This window comes from Drosophila arizonae, chromosome X (assembly GCF_054131065.1).
Source record: "Drosophila arizonae isolate 15081-1271.41 chromosome X, UAZ_ARI_1.0, whole genome shotgun sequence".
NCBI lineage: Eukaryota > Metazoa > Arthropoda > Insecta > Diptera > Drosophilidae > Drosophila > Drosophila arizonae.
This window is the reverse complement of record NC_142927.1, coordinates 7,527,131-7,554,665: the sequence shown is the minus strand read 5'-3', so window position 1 is coordinate 7,554,665 and position 27,535 is coordinate 7,527,131. Positions and strand designations below refer to the sequence as shown.

Here is a 27,535-nt window from a genome sequence, read left to right as displayed (position 1 = left end):
ATTTCTTTAGTAACTTAACTATATTTTATTATTAAGTTTAGCTATTTAGCATTAGGCCATCGAAGTTGATGTCCTCTGGCCCATTCTCAATTTGAAAATTGAATCTGAAAGGCTCTTCCTTGCCAGAGGACAGCTGCAAGCTGCTGCTGATCCTTGTGGCAGCTGCTGCCGTTTGGGGCACGTCCTGAGCCTGGGTTGCAGCTGCCTCGTTCTCATCGTTATTGTTGTTGTTGGGCAGCGCAAAGTTAAAGCGAAAGTCCTTGCCGGACGTCAGTAGCGCCGACTTCTTGACAAAGCTTGATTTTGGTTTGTTTTCGTTAGCCGTTGTGAATTTAATCTGTTTCGATGCTGAAGACAGAGAAGATTGTTGTAAACAAGAGATATCAGAGATAAGCATGAATTGAAAAGAGACATACTAAGCGAGAGCGGGAGAGACATATCATGCATTAATATTTCCATCTGATAATTAAGCTCAATATAAATATATAGAAATTAAATAAAATATAGGCTTTCTAATTGACCTTTTATACAAGATCGTTCTCTGAATCATATACTAAATATAAAAAGTAGACAGATATATTAAATAAGATTACAGCTTCTTGCTTTTGGATGAAGAAGCTTATTAAAATTATACATAATAATAGTCATAAACTATACATTAGGTATCTAAACTATACATTATATATATAGATCAGTTAATCACTAAAGCTTCACATATTTATTTAGTAAATGTTATATAGAATACTGTTTAGGATATATATGTACATATATGTATATACATTCTTCTATGAATTATATTCAATGTTAACAAGTATTATGAGTATATGTACATATTTTATAGTATTATAGTTTTCCGTCTCTTTCTACTCCTTGTTCTCCTATACCTCCTATTCCTATATTTACATATATACGTAATGAATAACGACTAAATTACTCTTAAATAATTTCTTCATATCTCTCTCGCTCTCACTGTAATTCAGCCCTTCTTCCTCTTACCAAGCAGCATTTTTTTCTCCTCCTGTTGCATCTTCGAACGGTAATCGCCGAGCGCCGATTTCATGACCTGCCGCTTTTTTATGAGTGGCGCCGTTTGGCTAGTCAACGTCTTCAGATTCTTGGAAGTGTCTTCGGCTGTAGTTTTGCATTAGACAATTTGTTTTCATTTATAATTTGCAAATCCGGGCTGGGCTTACCAACTTTCTGGCTCAGATTGCCGCTCTGGAGAGCCGTCTGCAGTTGCTGCACACACCAACAGAGTTCCACTTCAAATTGTATATCATTGTCGCCATCGAAATTGGTCTTCTTTGCTGCCGCTTGTATTGGCGGTGGTTTGTTGATGGATTTTGCAGTTTTCATTCGTCGCATATTTACGTATGGCTGTGCACTACATGTGCGGTTTATCAAAATAAATGTTCTCGCTCACACACACGTCAAGGCACATCATATGGGATTTGTGTGTCTGTGTGTGTGTGCCTTTCAAGTATTTGCGCCTAGCTAGAGCCACCATTTTGGTAACATATGTGCTGAAAACCGATTATGTTGCATGAGTAAAATATATCGATATGAAAATACTGAGCAAAGTTACAGTTCTAAATTGCAAGGGAAGAATATTTATAATAATCAATAATACACATATATAAACCTGAATATATATACAATGCATCAATTTTTTTTGAATGTTTTATGTGAAATTCGACAAGAAAATAAAGAGTAAAGTTAATATATTGCACTTCATAGTGGTAAAGCTAAAAGTTTCATAGTTAAAATATTAATGTTGCAATAATTTTCTAAGTATAAATGTGAATTTAAAATAAATTTTCAAATTTTTATTAGCGTTTCACGGCTATCGATAGCTATAAGCACCTCTGTCATGCAATAAATCGTGTCCAGTGCAACCATCTTAGGGATACCGTATTTGTGCTGGAATATCGCTGCAGCCCTGCCAATGGCAGCGTGTTTCCGTTTTGCTGGTTGATCTGCCTTTTTGACAGCGTCACTCGACCAAGGTGGGTGGATTCCTCCGTGTTTAGCAAAAATAATTGTTAAAGTTAATTTTCTTTCTTTTAGTTGTTATTGTGTGACTTAAAACATTCAATATGGTTGCCGTAAAGAAACAGGTAAATAATAAAAAGCAAACCATTGTTAATGAGTGTTTGATTAACAATTTCGTATTGTTTGATAATTTCAGAAAAAGGCCTTAGAGAGCACCAATGCGCGTCTGGCGCTGGTTATGAAATCCGGCAAGTACTGCCTGGGTTACAAGCAAACGCTGAAGACCCTGCGTCAGGGCAAGGCCAAACTGGTGCTCATCGCCAGCAATACGCCCGCATTGAGGTAAAAGAAACGAATCTGAAATTGTGTTCCTCGCTTTGGTTACAAACAAAATATACTACTGAGAAGTAGATTTCCATTACGCCCGCGTATGAACAGTGAAAAGTAGCTGTTGTTGTAGTTATTGGAACCATATGGAGTCTTCTTTAATGCTGACTGAGAAATATGATTCCAATCGAATAATATTTATGGAAACTATGGAGTAGTATAGCAGCAGCAGTTGCCGCCTTCGTCGCCGACAATGTGTAACATGAACTAGTTCTGCATGGCTCCAAATGGTTCCAGTAACAACACACGCACGCACGCACTCACATGTATATGTGTGAATGGGGTAAGGAGTCATTCTCAATAGATATGAATAGTAATCGAACTTATTTATATGATGATATTTTGTAATTCCGAATGCCTTGACGAATTTTTATTACTAGAGACTCTTTCTGATTAGCCATATTCCAGCAAACAGTTGGGGGAAAAATGATGTGCATATAGTTAATTGTGGTATTTTGTAACAATTGCAGGAAGTCGGAGATTGAATACTACGCCATGTTGGCCAAAACTGAAGTCCAGCACTACAGTGGAACCAACATTGAGTTGGGCACCGCCTGCGGTAAATACTTCCGTGTGTGCACCATGTCCATTACCGATCCTGGAGATTCGGACATCATCCGCTCATTGCCCGACAATTAAAAGAGGAGTGTTTTATTCTTTAAAGCCAACAGACATTTATTTAAATAAAACTCTTTGAAATTGTATATCCGTATGCTATTTTTACTCGAAAATATTCACGGTGGCTGCCGGTTTAATTTTGGCAGCTTTTTGTTTTTGTATGACGATGGCGCGCATCGAGCGATGCAATTAAATCGATATTTGTGCTTCACACGAACGATTTGACACCCCATTGAAAAATCTAGCGATGGTTGCTTTGACGATAACTTTTGAGCCTGCGCTGTGAGGCACACGACAATTCAACACATCACTAGTGCTGTTTTAAATAGATTTTAAGTAACCTTACGTTCTGTCTCAAAAAAAAAAATTTTACTAAAATGACTTCTGGATATTTGAGTACATACCAAATACCGCTAATTACAACAACAGACAAGCAGCCTAAGCACGTTTGCGAGCCGGTGTCGGTTAAGATCACATCGCACCCGGCAGCAAGAATGGCCCCAAATCGTTATTACACTGCCGCAAAAGTAGTGCATGGTGATCAGCCCGTTATGATGAATACTATGGAGCACCCTTCGGCAATTGCATCACAGCAGCGCAAACTGAAGAGAAAAATGTACGAGTCCGTGGAGGTCGAGGGCAATAACTTGGTTCTCTTTCAGGGCCGCGACGAGAGCTATCCGGACGAGCTGAACAAGCTAATCCATCCGTTGTCCTGTCAATTGTGCAAATCGCAGATGACCTCGATGAAGAGCGCCAAGGACCACTACGAGTCCAAGGCTCACGACCGTCACATCAGCGCCTGGCTGGCCAAGAACTACACCGAAATGGGCCTGGAGACACCACCCATTAAACGTCTCGTCAAACAGGGCCCCACCGGGCCGAATGCATTCCACTGTAATCTGTGCGATCTTCCATTGACCTCGATGACCCATGCTCGCCAGCACTATGCTGGCCGCAAGCACCAGTTGGTCGTTCAGAAGCGCTCGAAGCCATCGGGCGCCGGCTACTACAATTCGGACGGCAACTGGGTGCGCACTGGCACCAAGGCAGAGGTTATGGTTGATGACGGTCGCTACGGCATTGGCGAGATGTTTTTGAGAGGCGGCGGTGGAGGTGATATGCATGACATTTCCAGTGATATGATGGACACCGCCGAGGAGCAGCAGCACCACTTCAATGCTGTCGACGAGAGCCTTACCTGTAAAATCTGCAACATCAGCGTCACATCAGCATCTCAAATCCAAATGCATCTCGATGGAGCCAAACACCAGAAGAAACTGCGCGCTCAAAACCTCGAAGGGGATCCAAATGCCCAGGAGCTGCTCAAGGAGCAGCAGCAATCGATAGCAGCCGCATGTGCCATTGATATAAATGGTGATCTCTCTATGTATCGTACCCCTTCCGGCTCGTATTACTGCAAGCTGTGCAACAAGGCGATGAATCATATATCCATCCTGCAACAGCACTTGCAGGGCAAGAAGCATCTCAAGACTGTGCGCCAGCAGGCCGAAGAAATGGTCTCCCCCCAATAAGCATTAAGTTCAGATTAGCTATATAGAGGCCTCTATGGCAGCACAGCTGTGAATGAGTACAGCTGAACAATAAGAAGGATAAGGAGAAAGAGGTGCTGTAGGAGGATAATAAAAATGAAGAACAAGAAGGCGAAGAGGGAGGAGAGCCACACCAAGAACAGCATCGACACCAACAACAGCACCATTATTTAGTTCAATTGCGATTTTATTGAGTTTACAAAATTTTGTTAAGTGCATCGGCCATTGGCGGATGTCCGTTGAATGAATTTTATTTTGATAATTATAAACCCTGAAGGAGGAGCAGTCGGGAAACAAGATCAACAACAATCACCGCTGGGATTATCGCCGTCCATACTTGAATGGCATCCACAATGGGTTAGAAGAAGACAAAACAGTTATTTTGTTTATAGTTTCGATACCTCTGCGAGGGGTGATTAACAAATTTTTCATGAAATGTCATATTGTAAATGTATAAAATATGTGAATATGTGTGCGTGTGTATATATACATATATGTATATGTATGTTTATATATAGATAGATATATATGTATACATATTTGCAAATATATGAATATGTATATATGTCTATATATAGATAGATATATATGTACATGCATATGTCTATATATCATTTATATATTTCCAGATATATATATTCACATATTTATACATATATACCTATATATGTATGTACATATACACACACACACATATATAAATATTAATATATTTAATAATATGTTCAATAGCAATCGAAATATGAAAAGTTTGCTCTGCTCTTTCATTTGTTCGTACGATAACTTATTTTTATTCCTAATCTTGAAGCGAAAAGTCTTCTTGAGTTCTAAGTAGTCGTAGATCGATCAAAAGAATTGATTTCTTATGATAATATAATCAAGTGTTTTTTTTTTTTTTGTTTTTTTTTTTTTTTTAAGTTTGAACTAGTCTTAAATCTAGCCAACTTTATTGGATTCCACTATCTGTACGACTTGAGCTGATCCAAAAATATACTTAATACGATTAAGCAACTGTAAATATTTATTTAAAAAAAAAAAAAAAAAAAAAAAAAAAAAGGAAAAGCTTAAAGGCATTGGAATTTACCCAAAAGGAATAAAACTTCAAGTGTTTAAATTGAAGTTGTTCTGCTGGAAGAATGCCTAAGAGTCAACTCTCTTCTATTTATTTATGTACATTCGAATTTTACCATATGAGCTTTTCTTAAAACATTATGAAATGCAACTCATCGGAAAGTAAAAATTTAAAGAAAATATTTTTCAACTAAATGCGATTCATTCACAATTTATTTGTTGTGTACACAATTATATTAACAATTTTATATTCATATTTTTTTGTGTGCTCCGATCTGATCGATATATATAATATATATACATATATCTATAGTTTTCAATAGGAGTCATATGCAAGTAGTAGACAACAAAAATGCACTTTGATCTTAAGAGCTAGGAAAGAAATGAAAGCATTCGAATGCTGGCATTATATACAAGTTTTCAACAGAAATATAGGTCGCACAGGCTTGGTTTGGCTGGGGCTTGGCGTTTGGGGTCACAACAATTTTTCGTCTTCTTCTTCACAGCAATTCGTTATGGAATATCGCTGCTGACACAGAGATTAGGCTCTGCAGTGGAAATTATTCGTACTTGGATTGATCCGCACTACTGTGTGGGTGAAAATTCGGTGGGCGCCAGGACGCGGCAATGCATCTCGCGTATGAGGGGCACGGTATAGGCCACACACTCGTCCCAGCCGGGTGAACGCCAGGCGGCCTCTCTGGTCTCCTTGCGATCCTGCAGTGATTTGTAACCTAAATGAGATGAAAGTATATAAATATATATAAATATCTATTATAATCAAGATATATCTATTATAATTACACCAAATGTGATGCACATTATAGAGTCGACCGATTTGCGAGAAGAAGCCGGCAAAGGCTTCATTGTTGTGCTTGCGGAAGTTGATGGCGCGCGCCCAGTTGTTGCCCCACTCGATCATGGTGCCAGGAGTCAGCCGATACGATCTATACGAATATATATATATATAGAGAGAGAAAGATATATATAAAATATATAATCTTAAACATGAATCAATTGTTTCTACTTGCCGCATCTCGTAGATGTTTTTGCCCGATCGGCTGGTGATCTGTGGCCAGTAGCTGAAGGCCAACAGGTATTGCAGGTGACGGGATCGCAAGAATTTCGAGCGCTCGTTCATTAGCTTCAGATACTCCTCATCGTGCCACAGATCCTCTTTGGCCTGGTCGATTTTCTCGAAGCCGCCGGTATATTTCCACAAATGAAGACACTGATCCATATCGCCCACCTGGACAGTCCATGAGGCAACCAATTTGCATGACAGGCTCGTCTTCTTCTCATTAATTAGGCCCACAGTGTTTTTACTATTTGAAAATAACAACAGATATAAGAAGAAGCAAATTAATTAATTTCAACTTATCTGATCTGATTCGATTTGCCACTCACTAATTATTTAGATAGTCGCCCATGGAATCGGGGCGCACATTATGCGTATGCAGCGCGTATATGATTTCCTTATCACTGAGCATGCGACTGTGCGACTCCTTCGTTGGCTCGATCTTCCGCACCAGCAGCTTGGAGAACCATGATTCAGAATCCTTGCAGCTGGCCGTTGTTGACAAACAGCTGGCAAGCCAATCGAAATGAGGACATTAGAGTTCACTTATCGTGCTGATATCGTACGTTGGGCAACTTCAACTTACCGAATCGCGATTGGACCGGCATTATAGCCCACCGCCGACCAGGTGTTACGTAGCTTCAACATGTTCTGCCCCGACGATTGTGCCTGTGGGGGAAATCACTTGCATGTTATTTTTGCTACTGTGTTATCATTCCAGTCGTTTTCTTATTGTTTTTGCTTTCGTTTCGTTTCGTTTTTGTTTTTGCATTGCCCCCGTGTACTTTAGTCAAGGTGAAGTCAGAGTCAGACAAACAAGTGGCATAAGGAATCATTTTTCTTCCATCGATAGTTTCCGCAGTCACACACCCACCCACACGCAGTTTATTTATCTCAGCTAATTAACAGATAGGTATTCCAGTTTCTAAATTTGATGCAAAAGGTCGAATACACACAAACAGATTTTGTATGCAGTTCATTTAGGCACATAATGACATCTCATACACATGTAAATACACCTCTCTATACATGGATGTGTCTTATCACTAGACAATGCAAAATATGTCACACACACTTTGTTTTTATATAGTCAAAAGTAGACCCACTTTTTATGCCTTGCAGGATGTGTTTGAAAAAATTAATAATAAAAAATAAAGTTGTCTATGTTGTAAATCAAATGTTGATTTTGTTATATATTTAAACAAAAAGAAAATAAAAATTCGTGCTATAAATAAGTATGCGATTGCTTTTAAAACATCGATCGGCAAACTGATGGCAATCGATAGATTTCTGAATGTCATCGATAGTTAAGAGCTTACATTTTCTAAAAAGCTCACGCTATTGTGGAGCTTTATGAGCTAATGTAGCTAAAGTTGCAAGTAATGTGTTGTTAGCATTATAATTTGCCATATTTTATGTTTTAAATTAATTGATGTGTGTTGTAAATTACAACTTGTAATGCAGTAAAATCAGTCAAAGCAGTATGCATTGGGCGCCAAAAATGTTTGACTTGATTTTTTAATGCTAGCAGACATAAGCTAAGTGCAATAGAGCACGTTCATAAGCTGCTTGCTATGGCTTTCTGTTAAATTAAATGATTAGATAAATGCTTAACGTAAAAAATTTAACATAAATTAAAATAAAAGCCACAATGATTTTTCATAAATTTTTTCAATTCGACAATATATATATATATGCAATAACAACAATTGAATAATTTGTCATTTCCGACACTGAGCCAATTTAAATTGCGTGAAAAGCTGTAATAAAAAGTTTGTTTTAAACTAAGTTTTCAACCTCATGAAATACCACCGTTACACTTACCACACACCTGAAGTTTCAGCCAGTTTCAGTTACTTCATCATCATCATCTACTCGAACTTCCAGTCTCGGCCCCTTCATCTACTCGAACTTTGTGGCTAGAAACTTTGTCCCAGCGAAATGGGGTTAAGAAAACACGTTGTCTGGATTTTATATTTGAAAGTATGTATTTTGATTTAGTTTGTAATATAGCATGATAATCATGTCAATGCACGATTATCGCAATTTAACAATATTGGTGGATCGTAGAGTTTCGTTAATCCAGCCAAGTAGGTTACCATTAACTAAGATATTAATACATATATTTATGTATACATATATATATATATATATAAATCAATTCGAATAAATAGTTTAACTATACAATTTTGAGCTAGCAGAATGAGAATTGAGAAAATATATATGCACGGTATGGAGTTGAGGAGGTAAAATCCTAACTTCTCTCATTTTACAATATTTACAAACATACTAATTGCCGAAACATACAATTAAAATGTTAAATCAACTCATTGATGTAAGTGAAAGTTGAACTTGGACTCACACGACAAACGAAACATAATAGCAAATTTTATTTGAATTTTCACTTTATCCTTTTCGCATACAAATTCCATTTTATATTTTGATTTTCTTTTTATTTGTAATAAAACATATACCTTTTATTATTATTATTATTATTATTTTTTTTAATCTTGGCTAAGTTCCTGTGGGTTTACTTGAACTGATATTCGGAATTATCAGATTTTATTTTATTTTTTTTTTTAGGTTTTCTTTTTTTGTTAAGTTTTTAAACAAGTTGTCGACTTTATTTTATTAAGAAGAATATCAATGAAAGTCGTGTAAATTGATATAGAAAATTCAATGTATGTATTTTGATGTAATTGATGTAGATACATACATAGACCAATCATTGTTTTTGGACAAATATTTCAGTTTTTAGCAGTTACACAGCGTGAAGCATATACGTACACATATGGAATTCATTTTGTTTTGTTTCTCAGAAATATTCTATGTTCTGTTATTTAGTCAGAAATACCATATATTATTATATAGATGAATGATCGAATGCTAAGTACAATTCCTTTACGTCAGACATTCATTCATTCATTCATTCATTCGTCGCTTTAATACTATGAAATTGTGATGAATGGCTCTTGAGTATGTAAAAACAAATAACAATAATGAAGAGACTCCATGAGAGGGACAGGCAACTCCCGGATCTTCGTGCCAAATTGTGCTGAACTGCAGCAGGCAATTCACCTGAAAACGAAAAGCAAAAGCACAAGCAAATTAAGCAACGTTTGGGGTGCCAATAATATTGTTCATATATATTACCCGTGAGTACTTGGACCTGTACAATTACAGTGAAGAGTCGACCAAGGGAACAGGAATAATTTCCACTATCTGAGAGCTTCGCATCGGATATAGAAATTCGACTATTGAGCCATTTGTCGGACACGCTGTAAAGAAAAGAAAATGGTTTGTTGTAATTAGAGTTTGAGGAAAGAAAAATTCGGCTATTAGCTCTTTATAGATTTCTTTAAGTTTGTAAATACTTGCTATTGAATTGAAAAATAATTGTAGATATATTTATTTAATACTAATATTATTTGATTTAATTTTTAATTTTTTTTTTAAATTGAAGTAAATAAAGCTCTGTTCGGGAGTGTTTAACTAATAATACCCTTAACTCAATCAATCTACATCTCTCTTATACATACATAACAAGCACAACACAGACAAATATACACACACATACATGTACACACATAGGCACGCACTCTGTTTACTGCGCAGTTGACGCCAGCGACTGCGCTTGGGTCGTGCTTATGGGCCTTATAATGAGAGTTCCATTGACGAATAACTTTTCTTCTAGCTGAACTTTCTTAATCAAATTTGGAGCATGATAATGACATCTAGATGCCAAAGCACAAGTCTCTAGTATTTGAAATATGTTCTTTGCGAATGTTTCGCTGAATGAGTGGGTATACATATATCCTAAATAAAAGATATGCAAAATTTTGGGTATTCATTACAGAAAATCCCACAATAAATTTAAAGCTGCCGCCTTTTGTCGCACTTGAGTTGCGCTTAAAAAAAATAAGAAAAAAAAAATCGATTTTTATCGATATTAAGGGTTTACGATTAGCCGTACTATAATGATAGGCTTGTACTGCTTATGGCATATTATAATATTTGTTTAAGATATGAAGTCTGTAAGCTTTCCGGGCTTATGCGATAGCAGAGTTCATAATAATGGCTAGATTCCAGATATTCCCAGAGAGAAGAACGGATAAACGGACGGATAGACGCACGAATACAGATCGTTCTACGGGAGTACGGACTGACAGACAGGCAAACTCTTCGACTCAGCTCAGCTGGTCTGCCATGCCTCCTTCTGCTTGTTTATAAAATCATTATACCCCGAGTTCCCATTCTCATAGAGTTCAGGTAGTAGAAAATTTGCCTGTAAAATTCTTTAAAAGTATAAGTAGAACCTACCTAGAACGCCTATTGGTCAGTGCTTGGAGCGGTTCGTCGTCCTTGGCCCAGGTAATGAAATGAGTAAAATATTTCTCCAGCTCCTGGCTGGAGTATGTATTGTGAGTATGGTTCGCATCGCCGATTAGATTCATTTCGCTAGCCGTATCATTCAGTTGCTTGCTAGCCGAGCTGCCCAGCTCCGTTGACTTGAGTATGGCCAGACGTTCCTTTTGATAGAAGTTGCGTGAGATCTGGCACTGGAGATCGACGGTGCTGCCGGACTTGTAGTATCTGTCGCCCACATCCCGTTCGTGTTCGTCAATAATCCTTAGCGGTGGCTCTGCAGCGGAAAACCAAAATCAATCAACATCCAAAGATGTGAATCTACTGTCATCTCTCGACTCACCCAAAATGGTGAGATTTGTGGTAAAGACGCGCGGCGGATGTGTTGAAACCTGGCACATGTAGATGCCAGCGTCTTCCCTCTGGGTTGGATTGATCATCAGACGCCAGTTGTTCGGATATTGAAATTTGACTCGTATACGTGGATCACCGCTATATGTGACATTGCCAACGGTGAGCAGTGAGACCTTCTCAGTGGTGCGCCTAACCCACATCACCTGCAAATACGAAACAATTCACTTGTGATATATTTGCTGTATCCAATATCATTAGCTATGGCTCATCATATAAGCATTTGGCATACATTGTACTCAGTCGTATAGCTCTTACATAAAAGCAGGAATAATAGAACTCAACGGTGTTGATTCAACTATACGAAATGAAGATTCGGACTCTAAAGATATCGTAAATGACATACAAATTATTTTATACTCCTCTAAGAGTGTGGCTATAAAGTCTCGATGTATATTTAAAATCTTCCGCTTTAAAAACGATATTCTCTGTAGTAGCGCTCATTTTGCCACGCCCTCAATGAGAGTTTATTGAATGTTTGGAATACTTTATCAGCGAATACATCAAATATACTAAAAGTACCTAAAATTTTTAAAATAAAACTTAGAGTTCGATTAGAAATTCTGTTGTAGAATTTGGATATATAGAAACAGTTTTGGATATATATGTATATATATGTTTATAATGATTCCACTTATAGCTTCCGTTCGGTTATTGCGATGAAAATTCTGATCTCCAGATAAACTTATATGAGTATGGTCTTTCAATATATCTTTATATATTTCTATTTCTATGTAGGGTTACCATATGGTCTTGAGGCCATTCTGGGACGGTTGACGACGATCTTTTTTATCGAAACAGTAGAAGCCCGGGAAAATTCGTGTCAGGTCAGGACACCGGGACATTACCTACAAAAGCGGGCATGTCCCGGAATATCAGAAAGGATCCTAGTCATATGCTATTTATAAAGTTGCAGGTATATATAGATTCAACTGATGATTAGGGATCAATATCGATGAACTATATATATGTATATCGCAGAATGATATATTTGCCTTCTATATATATCGTTATTCGATATATATGTTATCGTCATTCGATATGCATATTCAATGTGCTTACCGTCTTGTCCTTCAGCATGCCGACGCGACAATTGAGCACGGCTTCCGTGAATAGATGCACGGCGGCGACGAGCGTTTTGCCGGGATCCACTAGATTCGACGGCTCCTCGAAGAAGGGTCCATAGTGGTTCTCATGATGATACTTGCTGCGAAACGTGCGCGAACGTTCCGCATCTGTGAATCCACCCCCAACGCCACCGCCGCCGGCTGTCCAGTGGTTTCGGGAGCGTGCCACATCGATGGGCTGCTTCACGGTGGCGCTGCGTGCGCTCTTGGTGGTCGCCGCTGAAGCAGCCAAGGGATCTTGAGTCCGGGCCGTGCTGCTATTGCCACTCAGGCCAGGCAGTCGAGCCGTGCTGAAGGCCAGGAGGCCAGCTTGGCTGTGAGCTGTTGTCCGAGCTCTTGTTGTACGAGTTGCTGTTGTTGTTGCTGTTGCTGTTGCTGTGGCCGCTGGCTGCGTCTCGCCGGGCATCGAGGAGACGTCAAGGAGCTGCGGCGCTGCTGTGTCAGCGGCAATGAGGGATAGCGCTCTGCTCGTAATACTCTCATCAAAATAGAAATTATTCTCCGAGCTGCTGTCGTTCGGCTTGCTAACAGCAGCAGTTGATATCGATGCAGTTGCTGCTGCTGTTGCTGCTGTTGTTGTTGTTGTTGCTGCTGCTGTTGCTGTGGTGCCTGCAAAATATTTGATAAATATAAGTATTGCATATGAAGTGAATGTGCAACAACAAAGGTTTCCCCAGTCAACTGGCTTCAGCTTGCAGTTAACCGCATTGCAGCTATTCCAATTACAATTGTCATCTGATTCGTTCCAATTATCCACCCCTCCCTCTGTGCCCGCCCTTCTTTGTGCGCGTTGTCTTACCCAGCACGAAGTGTACATGAAATTGAATAACTGTGAAAACGGCGAACAGCCAAAAGCATCTCAGACTCCACGGACTCCGCTTCCGACTGTGGCTCAGGCTGATGGCCGGGCTATAGTTCGATTGGGCTGAGTGGGCCGCGATTGCTGATGCTGCTGCCGCTGCCGATGCTGATGCTGATGCTAATGATGCATTATTAACTTGTAAACGCCTCATCCTTTGCACGGGATGACGTGACTTTGACAAACGGCCCTGTTGAAATCAGAAACCTTCATTGTATTCTCAAAACGTAGCTGCCCTCAACGTTTCCAGGCGCTAGCGCACACAGCATTAGCTGTCCATCCAAAACTCTGACGAGCCGCCACTGCGAATGGTTCAATGCGATCTCCCGTCGTGGCCAGCTGGAATTGCATAGAAAGTAAAACTCACTTAATTTAAAATCATACAAAATATCGCAACATATGAAAAATTGTCGGGTAGATGCGGCTTAAAGCACACGCAGAATCATGATTCAGTGACAGCTTTGCGGACCAATTGTTCGCCTTTTGTGCATTCAACCAACTTAATTTGTCAATTAGTGTTAATCAGCAACTACATGAACTGAAGTCCGTAAAAAATTGACACAGCTCAAATACTGAAAGGTCGCTGAAAGTGTAAAGTGAGTTCAGGGTATATTTGCTTTTTAATCTTGCACGTAACAGAAAGTAGGAGGAGTCATATGGTATATATACAGAAAAATCCTGATAGTTCAAAATGACAAGGGGATCCGTTTTAATTTCTATTTACACAGAAATTCAAATTATCGAGAATTATTTAGAACCAATTTCCTTCAAGGGGATCGAATTTATTTTCGATTTATCGCGATTTTCGATTTAGCGGGTTACGAGTTATAGAGACTCGACTCTATTAATATTATTGATGGCTGAATCGGTATCTTTATATCTGTCTGTCTGTCGATCTGTCCGTCTTTTTATTCTCTTTATATTATGTCTAATGTACACCCGATTGAATTAATAGGTAATAACTGGGCGGCGAGAAGACGTGGTTTAAACGTCAAAAAACAGTTTTCGAAAGCGCAAAATGTTAAACTTAGCTTAAGTTGTAGAGTTTATCCAAAAGTGCTGGATTTTCTCCTACATCCCTACATCCTTCCATGTGTCCTTATCTCCATTCTCTCTATCTGTCCATATGCTCGTCCATCAGTTTCTATATCCATTCGTCCACCCATTCAGCTGTCCGTCTATTAGCCTCTGCCTCAATCCATTCCTCCGACCTTTCGTTCCTCTCTCCGTCCGATCTCGTAAGTCACACAAACTAGGTAGCTCAAAACATAACTATTTCTTCCACTGTACCACACACAGTACAAGTTCGTTATTATTTTTCCTTATTATCGCCAATTTAAATACCAGAACAGAAGTTGACTTTAAATTCAGTGTGAGGGCTCCTCTTGTAATGCATACAGATATGTTGTATGCTTTACACACTGGCTACCTCCCACTTGGCCCCATCAAGCAAAATATTTCACATACTAGACGCAACTTATGCTGTAGCACCCGCACAGATGGGGATGTCGTTATTATGCTCCGAAAGTTTGATTGGGAAAGTCCATCTAGAAGCAAAGTTATTCAACAATTAAGTTGGCACAGCGCAGTACACAGAGTGCGTGCTGCTGCGTGTGAGTGTGTGTATGTGTGATGTGGTGTGTGTGTATATGTGTGTGCATGTGTTGGTTGATATGTATGATTAACAGAAGCGTCCAATGATTTGAATAGCAGCTTTTGCTCGGAAATTAGGGTAGCTCTTAGTCGGTCACTGCCAACCCCGAACCAATTCAAAATGAGAAAATTTGAATATACATATATTAGCTTTGTTTTATATCTGATTTTGTTCAGAATTCAACTCATTAGCCGCCAAGCAAGTACCTTGGGTATTCTGTAAATCCCATTTAAGAAACTCCCACGTTTGTCATAAGTTACTCCAGCTAGCCTAGAACCAGTTGGGGTTTCGATGCATGCAGTTTGAACTGTATTCACTTGCACTCGTACAACCCTAGAACCCAATGCGGATAATGTAAAGAGTAATATTTACAGGTGGAAAAGCTCTTCTGCTTTAATATATACTATATATACTATATATTTTATACTATATATTTTAATGTCAATCAAGTCTTCAATCTGCAATCTTTGTTCCACAAAAAATGCACTCTATTGCTTTATATTATGAAGCAGAACCAGTTTGATTAAACTTTCTTTTTTCTTGATTTTTATTTTTATTTATATGTATTTTTTGCATAGTGCTCCACAAAGCGTTCCCCCCCGTTGACGTGGACAACAGTTAGCGGAAAGTTCATTTCTGTTAACTCAACAATATTAATAAAAAATTGCAATTCAAGAGCGGAAATGATGAGGTAAACTTGTTTAAAAATGTATTGGTAAATAAATGTTTTCCGGTCAAACGCGTTTCATCATTTGCAGTTAACGCGTAAGCGGGTCCAAAGGTGTAGATTGTGGTGCGTCACTTATTGATTAAGCAGGTCAAGTGATGGGAGAGAAAGAGAGTGCGAGAGAGAGAGAGAGAGAGAGACGGGGCTATATATAGAGGGAGGGAGCGACTATTGAAGTTAGTTAAGTTTTCTGATTTGTATCAGAAAAGCTGATTTCAAAGCGATTTTTTACTGCCTTAGGATACTGAGAGACAGGGAGAGCGAGAGACTGAGAGAGAGAGAGAGAGAGAGAGAGAGAGAGAGATTGTGAGAGAAGGTACATAAAATGAATTAAAGTTTGTTCCTACGGCAATGGACCTTGGCCAGCTGTGTTGTCTCTTCATCATCGCAGTCATCGTCGTCATCGTCGTCGTCGTCGTCGTCATTGCCGGCGTCCATCATAGTTGATATATCTCCAGCTCGCTGCCCGCTGCCCGCTGCCCGCTGCCTGTGCCCACAAAGTGCTTGCTTATTACATTTCTCTCAACTTTCATTTCCACTTTCCCATCGGCCGTTGGGGACTCCCCTCGGGGCGTGGATGTTTCAGAGGCTGTGTGGCTGCGAGGCTGTTGGGCTGTTGGGCGTTGCTAGCACTTGCCCTTGGCTCAAGACATAATCACCGTAATAAATATTATATTAGTGAAGTTGTTGTTGTTGTTGTTCATCTTGTTCTTGCTGACATTCTCATTCTCTGTGCCTTTTTTTCATGTTGCCTGCGAGAGGGCATTATAGTTTGCTCATGAAGTGTGTCACTTAGACCAGGAAGATCTGGCAACTAGCGATTATAGCGTCTGATTTGAGCGAGAAGTATTACGAGTATAGTAGATACCAGGTAAAAACTTCCCATATTATCGACGATTTTACATCGAAATTTTTATCATATCATATAGTGAATTGAATCACATTGAATTTTCATTGAATTTTCCCAAGATTTTCTTTCAGCTTACTATTTCATGTAGTTCTATTATTATCAAGCACTTAGTGGTATCCTAGTGGAATTTTAATTCTTCAGGCTCTCATTAGTTCTCTTCTTCAGAATATGTGATTACTATGTGATATAGATTTGATAGGGAGGGTACTTAAGTAGTGTTAGAAATCGTTATTAAACTAAGTTTTTACGAATTCTTCTTATCTTCTATTCTGTCGAACTTAAAATTTCGAACTTTATCGGTTTGCAGTAAAATATGCTTCTAGTATAGAGAATATTAATGGGATTTGTGTCAATAGAAATCGAAAGTAAATTACATATTTTTGAGGTCTTGAAAATCCGGAAATTCCGTATCCTAATCGAATTTAAATTTCAATGATTTTTCTTATTTATAAATTATAATATCGGATTAGTATATCAGACAGTTTTAGCATAAAGAATATTCATACATAATGCCAGCTAGTTCTTCTTATTTATAGCTCAGTATTTTATTAACCTGTCTGATTACTATATTATATTTATATATAAGAAATTCGACTCAAATTCATTTCTATTCTTCTATTCAAACTTTCGTCTGACAAAAATTATATATAATATTAATATTATCTACTATCGATTATCCGAAAGGGTATCACAAATTTGGTTTCCTGTTATTCATTATTCTTTCCCCCATCATTTCATTTTTTTTTTGTTGCGTTCTCTCCTTTTTTGTTGTTCGCTGTTATTGTTCGCTATTGTTTGGTTTTAGGCGCATCCCTTTTGTTTCTCTTGTGTGTGTGTGTGTGTGTGTGTGTGTGTTTTATTTTGTTGTTTTGCCTTGCCACCGACTGACGTTGTTGACATTTGAATTTGCGAAATAATTTTAAAGGCCGACTCGTTGGCAACTATTTACTTATGCAGCGATAACAACGAAGCGTAGATGAGAGGAGTGAAAAGAGGGGGGGAGGGGGAGGGAACAGCAGCAAAGTCAGAGACTGGGAAGGCTTAAAGCCTTGCGTATTCTAATTGCACTTGATGGGCGACCCGGGCCAGCTGGGCGGACAGAATATTCTCATAACATAGCAGCAATAAAACTCGAATGGGGCTCTTGTATAGCAAAATTTCATTTTATGAAATCCTCTTGGTCGCCGCTCTTAGCGCTCAGCGCTCAGCTCTCAGCATCATCAGCATCAGCATCATCAGCAGCAGCGGCATCATCATCAGTGTCACGTGCTTGCGGCGCTCTTTTTTTTTTCCTTTTTCCTTTATTTTTTCTTGCGACCCTGGCCGAGACATAGTAGACCATCGTTAGCATTCGCCTTTCTTTACCTGACTTTGACTAACTAGCTCTTAACGCTTACCGTCGCTTAGCATATGCGTAAAGCTCAACCCAAAAAAAAAAAAAAACAAATCTTAGCTGAAACATGTATGTATGTATGTGCTGGTGTGTGTGTGTGTCTGCAGTGGAGCACCTGCTGTGCCTCATTGAGTGCAAAACGTGCTTTGTTTTGTTTCATACGCATTACGCGTAAGTCTTGTACACAGTTTAGCTAACCACCCACAGCCCTCAGCTGCGCTGTTTATTACACCGAATTCTTCATCTTCTTTGGGTAATACATACATACGCATACATACATATAAGTGTATATACATATATAGGTATATATATTCAGATTAGAAAGTTCTTTAGGCGCCCAACAACCGGGTTGACATCTTGGGATTACGACTTTTTCTTACCCTCTCGCAGCTTCGTAACTTTGTTGACTACTCGTCATACGCACACTCACTCACACACACACACACACGCATCTACACAGAGCTGTACTCATACATTAACGCAGTAAGTATAGGTTATTGCGGCATGTTTGCTGGGGCTAACTGAATATAACAAGATTGCGGTTTTTGGTTACACTGGCATTGGTTGCATATGCTGCTGTCTATAGTCTTAGGCTAATGGATTCCCTCCACACACACACACACACACACACACACACATACACATGCATGCATGTATAGAACATAATCTAATCATTATGCTGATACAAACTGGTGTGCAATTGCGTGTAAATACATATGCATACGCACATATACATACATATATGTACATATGTATGTATGTATGTATATACGCACTGCTGCCATTCATTAAAAGCGAAATTTTGAACGGTTTAAACAATCAGACCCCAGCGCCCACATTAAGGCGGAGCTTTTGCAGTTAGCCAAATGTTGAGCGGTTTGAAATTGGAAATTGAAACAAAAATATGAAAAATGTGCGGCAAAAAGTTGATAGCCATAATGTATTTATGCAAATGGCGAACTCTTTATACATATTACAAATGTTCTAGCAGACAAATTGAATGGCATTGAATGTAATTCATGAAATCATTTTATAAACACATCAAAAATGAAATATACAGCAATTTAAAATTATTTTTATATATTTAACAGAAAATACATTTTAATTAATATTTATTTGTATATTGAAATTGAATAATTTATCAATAATAATAATAATAAAAAAATAAAATAAATTAAGCAATACATTTATAAATAAAATATAAACATGTTGAAATTAATATTATAATATTAAAAAAATGTTTATTTATTTTTTTTTAATTTTATTTTGTATATAATTTTTCTCAAAAAGTTTTTAGATCCTTGTATATATGCATGCATATAATATAAATATATACATACATACATATATGCTTAAAAAAAAACATCAGGAATTTCCCATTTTCGTTTATCCTGGATTCTTGTATAAAAATATAAATAAATATGCATTTTATAATATTTATTAAAACAGCATCAGAAATTTTCGATTTTCGTTTGTTCTGCTTCGTTATCCTGCTGCCCCTTTGTCTCACATAAGTCGCCAGGCTCTATCATGTTATATGCTCAGTTAAGTTTTGACAGCTCTTTAGCTTGTACATATTTTAGCTCGTTTTCCATTTTGACTTGCAAAAATTGTAGCCAGAGCCTGTATAAATTTGTTGGCCAAAAACAAGATATGTTCTATGAGCCAACAGCAGTCAGATCTGAAAGGTTCTTGGAAGGACGCTACACCGTTATGATGGACTAGATAAATCCGGCTTGTATATACTTGGAGAATTAGTGGCAAAAAAGGAATTTTATGGCAATTGTATCCTATCTGATGGGGATTACTAGGAAGCGCTACAAAAGATACATATATTATGCTAAACAAAAACAAGTGACGAAAAACTTGTTATGACAACAGTTGCAAAACATAGCTGTGCTTATTTAAAGAGTTTTTCTTTTTATATTTTCAGCTTTTTGGCCAACTCTAAAAAACATATCCTTCCATTTCATGTCTAAATAATCATATGACATGCGATTTTACGCTGCTGCAAAAAAGTGTTTAAATCACAAAAAATAAAAAAATAAAATTGGTAAGCAAAAACGAAAACACAAAGCAACAACAAGAAAAACGCTCGATTTACATATGCCAAATGTTTGTTTGCTATTTGCTTTCTATGCATTTTGTTCAATAAACAAATTTTATGCACATATCAAAGATAGATTTGCAATGTGAAATGCGGTTTCTGTTGCCCAAATATTTGACAGAGACACATACGATATACTATAAATAAACCATATATAATTTATTTATTTAAGATTTGCTACGCGTTTAGAGCTATTTCGTTAGGCAAACTCTATTAGCACTGACCTGTTTGGCTGTGCAACTATTTTTCGAGACTTTACTCAAGTTCTATAACCTTGAACCCATTGAAAGTGCGAAATCAGGGTATCATAGTTTTGTGGAGCTGTATGTAACAGGCAGAAGGAGGCGTGGCAGGGCGCATATTGTATGCCAGCGTAGATTGATTGGAGGATCAGCTCCTCATAGGGCCTAGGGCATCTGTTAGTCGAGCAGGTTCGACTGAACCACTTGTCAGGCGAAATAATGTTCTCCCGAGTCTTTTATATATTGAACAACATCCATTCGGATTAGGCAAATGAAATAGAATCGAGCGGCTGGCAGCTCTTGGCAGTCAATTTTGTTGAATTGAATCAGAGTTGAAGGATACGGAGTGCGAGTCATTATATTAGCATATAAGCAAATTGCGTTTGCTATAGCCATAGAGAGCAATAGCTTTCATGTTTTTTAAATAATAAATTATGTTATTTAAATTTTCTGTAGGATTTTTATTTTTATTTTTATTTTAAGGGGGTCCGAATGCATTAATAAGGACTACGCTCGTGCGCTCCCCATAAATCAAATCAGTTTCTTTACATCTGCATATATTACATATATTACATATATATATATATATATATGTATGTATGTATATTATTGTATACGTGTGCTTGTGTATGTCTTCTACCCTTTTGCATTAAACATTAATGTTTTTGCAACCAAAGTAATTGTTTTAATGTGCAGCAAATAAATTATTCATACCACATTAATCAAAAATTTATATTTCTCTCAATTTCATGAGCGACCTCAACTGAATTTAATTTAAAATTAGTTAATTTAAGGGGTGTGCGGGAGAGGGGGAGCCGGAGATGGCAAACGAGATACAAAGATTGACGAGCTGCAGGCTAACAACCACATTATTCCAAAAAAGTTAAATGAAGTATAAAAACTAAATGAGAAAGGGAGAGACACAGAAATCAAGAGTGAACGCATAAGTGAGAGTGCGAGTGGGAGTGAGAGAGACAGTGAGAGAGATGGGGTGTGAGGGATTGGAATGCCATAATTTATTTCTGATAAAAGAAAGAAAAGGGATAGGGAAACAGCCGCAACAATTGGGATGTTTTTAATAAACAATTATGAGAAAAACAAGAAAAGATGAGAGGGCAAGAAAAAGAGAGAGATATATATAAGGAAAGAAAGACAGAGATATATATATATTTACATAGAAAGATAGAGAGCGATATGTATACAGAAACAAAGAGAGCGAGAGAGATAAAGATAGGCAGAGCTTGAGAAGATTTAGAGGACAAAAGAGGGATTAAGGCGGAATTGGCAAGCGAATCCTAGAAAGGGAATAAATTAAAATATAAGAAAGTCACTAATGTGTTTTATGGAAGGCAAAAATCATAATAAAGCGGCACTGTGTGACATTTTAGAAAAATAAAGGAAAAACAGCTTGAAAATAGAAAATTCCAAGAAGTGAAAATTACAGAAAATGTATAAACGTTGGAGATAACAAGAATGTAGTTATTGAAGCGCAGATATGAGTGCGCCTTAGAGATAGAGGGGGAGGGATGAAATTGGGAGATGTTTGGAGGGGAGAGAAGGAAGAGTATAGAAAGATCTAAGTAGAGAAAAAGGAGAAGTGAAAGTGATAGAGTAAGTGATAGATGGAAATAGAGAAAGAGAGGGCATGAGAAAGAGAGAGAGAGAGAGAGAGAGAGAGAGAGATGGGGAGATGCAACGATAGACAAGAGCGGTGAAGAGAGATGGAAAAAGCGAATTATAAAGAGAGTGAGAAAGAGGGAGAAAGTAAAGAGTGAGAGAAAAATAGAGAGAGCTGGAGAAAGATATATGTAGGTAGTTAAGGGAGAGAGGTTCTTCACCTCTATCTTCATCTTATTATATTCTATATATATATATGTAAAACTACGGAGAAATAGAGATAAATACAGGGAGGCTGAAAACAAAACAAGGATGCCCCGCACATAATTTGATTTTGTTGATTTGTTCTTCCTTTGTTCTATGCTCTACGTTTACTTCTTCAAGTACATTTGGTAAGTATCTAATAATGATCACGAAATGCAGATAGGAGCCAACGAGCTCCCATCGCTCGACTCGCAATGGCCCGTTGACTGAGTTGAGTACGCAGATGGAAATATGCAAAGAACTCTTGTTCCATTGCAGCTGCAGAGCACTTTCACATGATAAAAAAAAAAAAAAAAACACACACACACACACAAAAAAAGGAGAATTGCAAACAGTTTTTGCGTGGCAAATGGAGCTGGCATAATAAGAGTAAAGTATATTAAATGCATCCGGCAAATAAGCTTTGCGAATTTCCCAGGATTATAATATCAGAGTAGGTAATATGTAAAACTTTTCACTCACCCGGTTAAATTGTTTGCTTAATTTATATTCCAGATATGAACAAAAAGAACGGAACTCGCGCTCACTTGCGACTCGTGGCTAAAAATTGTTATTAAAACATTTCTGTTGGTGCATTCTATTATTCTTTTGATTTTTATACTTCACATCACATTTGGCACTTGTTTGCATTTCACACATATATATATATATATATATATCTAGGGACTATATATATATATGGCAGAAAAAAAATTTTAAAAAAAGTCAACAAAACATTTTAGATTTTACGCACGTAACTTTAATAATTTTGGTTATATAATTTGTATTTTTTTATTTATTTAATTTGATTTCTTTTAGTAGAATCTAAGTCAATTATTTTTGATTGTATTTTTGTTCCTTTTTTTTGAATCGCGCATTCCGTTAGACGAGCAGCGAAAGGCGACAATAAAAGACGACAATTGAATTGGATGTTCCGCCAGTGCGGGGCCAGCACGTTGGCATCGCTTATCCTTGAAAACCGTAATGAACTGTCGTTCGCAAAATTACGGACACATGGCGAAGCATCCAAATGAACAGCTCGGCTGGCTCTGAGTGCAAGCTCAGCGCCGTCCTGCACACACTCAAAACTCTCCAGCCAATGCCACTCGATGCAATCCACTCAATTCTCTCGCTGTTCACCACGATGCCAGCACCACTGCAAAGCTGTCCCAAAAGCTTGGCCCGAGCTTTCTGCAGATTGCGGGGCTAAATTGAGCAGATACTCAATCCCAATTACTCAATCAACGTCCTCTCCCCTACTCGGAGTCTAAGTGCCAACGATTTGCACTCAAAGTTCGTTTTTGTGAGGGGAAAGTGGGCAATTCTGGGTTGTTTCTTTCACATACAACTCACTCAGTAGGTCATGCTTTGGAGAAAACCAATTTAAAATAAACATAGTAGACGCCTTTCATATATAGACGAGACTTCGAGTCTATATGATCAAGGAATACAGAAAACACAACTAAAGAAGGCTAACAAAATATATAAAAAATCTCTCTATATATTCCATTCTATATATTCTATATATTCCATTCCAACAAGTCGGTTGCAATGAACAAGCGTACCAAGGAAGTGGATGATGCGCTGAGGAAGAAGCTGGCCAAGCTGCGTTTCAAGCGTGTGGTGCGTGTCGCCTATGCCAATCATCAGTGGGTGAATGAGACGGACGATCAAGGCATCACCCTGAATGTGAAGAAGAATGTGGCGATGCTGGTGCGCAAGAAGCACAAGACGGGCATATTGACAATGGCGGTAAGCAGGCGACATACTCTATATACTCTGCATACACTATGATTATTTATATTTTATATAGATCATATACTGCTTCACATAAACTGCTTATCCTATGCTTTATATATACTCCATATACTCTCCCTCTCTCAAAATATATATATATATATATATGTATTTATACCCCACATACATATACTCTATATATTCTCTATACACCTTATGCAGCATATACCCAATACGATCTATACGCTTTATATACTCTACAAACTTTATGTATTCTATATATTCTATATACCCTATGTACTTTATTTGCCCTATAAATTCTATCTACGCTACATATACTCTAGATTACATAGAGAGTACATACCCCACACACACTCTAAATACTCCATGTGCTATAGATTCCACATATACTCCATACAGGCCTCTATATAAACCTCTATACCATCTTTACTCCCTTCGTATTGCAGCAAAAAGGTCTCTTGGCCACTTTGCACTCCACTCGCTCTATAGCAGAGCGCAAGAAACTTTGCACAATCGTCGCTAGCCTAGGCTGTTTCACCCAAGTGCCACCGGTAAGACATCTCTGTCCATCTATATCACTATATTCACCTATATGAATCTTGCCGAAATCTTTCGCAGAAAATTCGAGCACGTCTGGTGCCCTATCTTCACTTTATGGTCGTTAGTGCGGGTCGCACCTTAATGAAAGAGGGCGATATGCCCACCTGTGTTTATTTTGTTGTGAGCGGCGAGGTCGAGATGTCAAGAAAATTAATGAATAAGGTAATGTTATGTTTATGCTCATTCATATATATTTATATATATACATATTTCACTATCCAACAATTCATTTGGCAGATATCACGCAAGGTGGAATCGAAGCCTGAGGCATTTTTCGGGCCAGGCGATTGGATTGGCGAGGTTGAGCTGCTTGAGGAGAATTCACGAATGAATACATATAAGGCTACAAGTAAATCATTTGAAAAACAACCGAATGCTAGTGAATTGTTGCCTTTAATCAGTTAAATTCTTCAGCTAATTGCGAAATTCTGGCGTTGGACGATTTCGATTTCAGGGCTATGCTCATGCCATATGTGAAAAAAGTTTGGATTGAGAAGAAGAGGGCGATTGCCTCGCTAAGCTATCTGAGATACATGAATGATTCACAGGTAAGACTTCTTGATGTCTGTGTATGGAATACATAGACACTCGTTAAATACAAATAGTATTTTGATGCGGTTTTCCTAAGGACGACATATGATATAGTATAGATATGGGCATAAGCTGAAGTTTCTACTGAGATTTTTATATAATGAGAAATCTAATGAAAAGCTTAATTTGTCTATTCTCTTTGCACTCATTTCGATTTCCGTTCCGTTTTCAGATTGTGAGCGCCTGTAAGTTTGGCATCCTAAGACAATACGATCCATTAAGCACAATCTATCCGGATAGTTCGGATAATATACAACATGTGTATTTCGTGCTAAGCGGCGAATGCGTTCTACTGCAATGCTTGTATATGAGGGTAAGTTTCATCTCTCTCTCTCTCTCTCTCTCTCCACTTCTCTCTATATGTCCTTATATCCTGATAGGTTAGATTTGAAAAAGGCGAATTACATTATGACTTGTCGCCCGTGGCCGAGGACGCTTCCGAAAATGAAGTAGAGGACGACAAGACAGAGCCGTTCGATGTGCGGGAGCTGCTGCGCTCGAGCTCTTCACTGGATGAAGCCGGCAAAAACAAAAAGAAGGCGGTATGACTGGCTGCAGCGCTCGTTGGCTAACTGTGTGGGATATATATGTACATCAATTTGTTGTCTTTATGTTTCTTCCCTGCAGAAGCGCAAGGCGGAGTTTGCCAAGATCGAGGCGAACTGCAAGCTGTTGAACGAGAAGCCAACGGCTGTCGAGGAGCGCCCGATGATGCGCCAATTCCGCCATTCGCATCATCACAAGTCGATAATGGATCATCTGTGGGATGACGATTTTGATTTTTCGGTTTGCGAGGACGAAGAGGATTTGTGTTCGACGGACAGCGACTACTCGTTGAAACGGGACTCGAATGTGGCAGACGGCATGCGTCGATCGAGTCGCCTGAGCAAGTCGAGCAAACAAAGCAGGCAAAGCAGGCAAAGCAAGCAAAGCAGGAATAGCAAAGACATGTCCGAAGAATCGGTGGAAGAGGAGGAGTTGGCGATAATCACAGCCTCACCGTCGCGCACCAGCACGCCGACAAGCTCATCGTATCAATCGAAGTGGGATAAAGTAAATATTGCACATGTTTAATGTATATTCCTCATGCCTCACTCTTCTTGGCCGCCCGTTTAGGGCGAAGGTAATTATGTCACCCATTTCGTGGACGTCGGCTCAATGACATTTGGCGGACTTTTTGGGGTGGGCGAGAAAGGCGATCATCGCGTTGTCATGGCCCGCACCACTGTCCAATGCCTGCTCATACCACGCTACTGGCTGATGGAGGAGGACCAAAACCCGGGACACATGTGGCAGCGCATGCGCTTCTATCTAGATCGCTGGATACCGTCGAGGAAGACACTGTACGAGGACTTCATCAAGACACGCAAATGGGCCCAGTTCAAGGCCGACTGTGTCGAGGAGTTCACCAACTCGATCACCAGTGACACTAAGGTGGAAGATATACCCATCGTAATTCGCATAGTTGAATTAAAGGAGCCTAAGACCGGATCGACCACTCGCTAGAGTCTTTTTCCCACAGTAACAAATTTTTACTTTGATCCATACTTTTCATTCGAACGTGTGGACTTAAACCCATTTCTAGACTACAATCAAAAAATCAACAATGATCCCAATCGAGCTCAATTGATGAAACGAGATAGAGTCTCATTAATACAAATATAAGGCTTTTTTTTATTTTTACACTATATCTGGATAACTGGACGCTATCGAGGAGGATTTCATTAAGATACATAAATGGGAGACTGTCTCCAGGAATTCACTATTCGACCGATCACTAAATTTTTGTTTTTCATAGCAACAAATTAAAATATTGGTTCACGCTATTCAATCCAAAGTGTGGACACAAACCGATTTTTGGGCAACAAACAAATAATCGAAAAAACATCCCAATTGAGCTCAATTGATGAAAGGAAATCAACAAATATCAGGTTTTACTACTTTTATACAAAATTCAATTAGCTGGAGGTACAATTTACGATATATAAACCAAGCGGCATTTACAAAATTCCCATTTAAAATTTTTTGTGAAATGACAAAAACCAATTGAGTCAACGCGAATATCTCAAGGTATCCATTCATTGTACATAATAAACGCATTTACGATATAAATATACCACTATACGACATTATTTTATTTTTGAATCCAAGACAATACTCATATATAAATTTTTTCAGCTGGTAGCGGATAATATTAGTACATTTACCGAGTACACACATGGTTGAGTATTT

The 27,535-nt window shown here is 38.3% G+C and overlaps 6 protein-coding genes across 9 annotated transcripts; 3 read left to right on the top strand and 3 right to left on the bottom strand.

Annotated features, from left to right (window-relative positions):
- Position 1: 1 nt before the first annotated feature.
- Positions 2 to 1,497, bottom strand: LOC108618416 (UPF0488 protein CG14286). The gene is made up of 3 exons (XM_018014412.2): positions 1,194 to 1,497; positions 997 to 1,131; positions 2 to 348 (listed from the first exon to the last, which is right to left on the bottom strand). Exons 1-3 carry the CDS (start codon positions 1,363 to 1,365, stop codon positions 38 to 40), a joined length of 618 nt encoding a protein of 205 aa, XP_017869901.1. The 5' UTR covers positions 1,366 to 1,497; the 3' UTR covers positions 2 to 37.
- Positions 1,498 to 1,896: 399 nt separating this feature from the next.
- On the top strand, positions 1,897 to 3,083 carry RpL30 (ribosomal protein L30). The gene is made up of 4 exons (XM_018016893.2): positions 1,897 to 2,006; positions 2,068 to 2,117; positions 2,189 to 2,334; positions 2,850 to 3,083. Exons 2-4 carry the CDS (start codon positions 2,097 to 2,099, stop codon positions 3,016 to 3,018), a joined length of 336 nt encoding a protein of 111 aa, XP_017872382.1. The 5' UTR covers positions 1,897 to 2,006; positions 2,068 to 2,096; the 3' UTR covers positions 3,019 to 3,083.
- Positions 3,084 to 3,268: 185 nt separating this feature from the next.
- On the top strand, positions 3,269 to 5,557 carry LOC108620031 (zinc finger matrin-type protein 4). The gene has a single exon (XM_018016892.2). It carries the CDS (start codon positions 3,375 to 3,377, stop codon positions 4,530 to 4,532), a length of 1,158 nt encoding a protein of 385 aa, XP_017872381.1. The 5' UTR covers positions 3,269 to 3,374; the 3' UTR covers positions 4,533 to 5,557.
- Positions 5,558 to 5,801: 244 nt separating this feature from the next.
- Nipsnap (protein nipsnap) lies at positions 5,802 to 7,974 on the bottom strand. 4 transcript variants are annotated; one of them, XM_089475439.1, is made up of 6 exons: positions 7,775 to 7,974; positions 7,286 to 7,368; positions 7,029 to 7,208; positions 6,653 to 6,946; positions 6,426 to 6,568; positions 5,802 to 6,355 (listed from the first exon to the last, which is right to left on the bottom strand). In XM_089475439.1, exons 2-6 carry the CDS (start codon positions 7,345 to 7,347, stop codon positions 6,207 to 6,209), a joined length of 828 nt encoding a protein of 275 aa, XP_089331565.1. In that variant the 5' UTR covers positions 7,348 to 7,368; positions 7,775 to 7,974; the 3' UTR covers positions 5,802 to 6,206. The 4 variants fall into 4 exon arrangements, with proteins under 4 accessions (XP_089331565.1, XP_089331564.1, XP_089331563.1 ...); XM_089475438.1 differs by having other exon boundaries at positions 7,806 to 7,974; XM_089475437.1 differs by lacking the exon at positions 7,775 to 7,974 and adding an exon at positions 7,656 to 7,763.
- A 1,217-nt stretch (positions 7,975 to 9,191) lies between these two features.
- Positions 9,192 to 23,401, bottom strand: dpr18 (defective proboscis extension response 18). The gene is made up of 7 exons (XM_089474024.1): positions 22,838 to 23,401; positions 13,402 to 13,800; positions 12,538 to 13,211; positions 11,408 to 11,621; positions 11,020 to 11,341; positions 9,853 to 9,977; positions 9,192 to 9,777 (listed from the first exon to the last, which is right to left on the bottom strand). The coding sequence occupies exons 2-7, from the start codon at positions 13,613 to 13,615 to the stop codon at positions 9,626 to 9,628; spliced, it is 1,701 nt and encodes a 566-aa protein (XP_089330150.1). The 5' UTR covers positions 13,616 to 13,800; positions 22,838 to 23,401; the 3' UTR covers positions 9,192 to 9,625.
- Positions 23,402 to 23,751: 350 nt separating this feature from the next.
- LOC108618419 (uncharacterized) lies at positions 23,752 to 27,425 on the top strand. The gene is made up of 9 exons (XM_018014416.2): positions 23,752 to 24,106; positions 24,559 to 24,663; positions 24,731 to 24,874; positions 24,950 to 25,061; positions 25,127 to 25,260; positions 25,476 to 25,616; positions 25,684 to 25,845; positions 25,931 to 26,356; positions 26,420 to 27,425. Exons 1-9 carry the CDS (start codon positions 23,906 to 23,908, stop codon positions 26,807 to 26,809), a joined length of 1,815 nt encoding a protein of 604 aa, XP_017869905.1. The 5' UTR covers positions 23,752 to 23,905; the 3' UTR covers positions 26,810 to 27,425.
- The last annotated feature ends 110 nt before the right edge of the window (positions 27,426 to 27,535 follow it).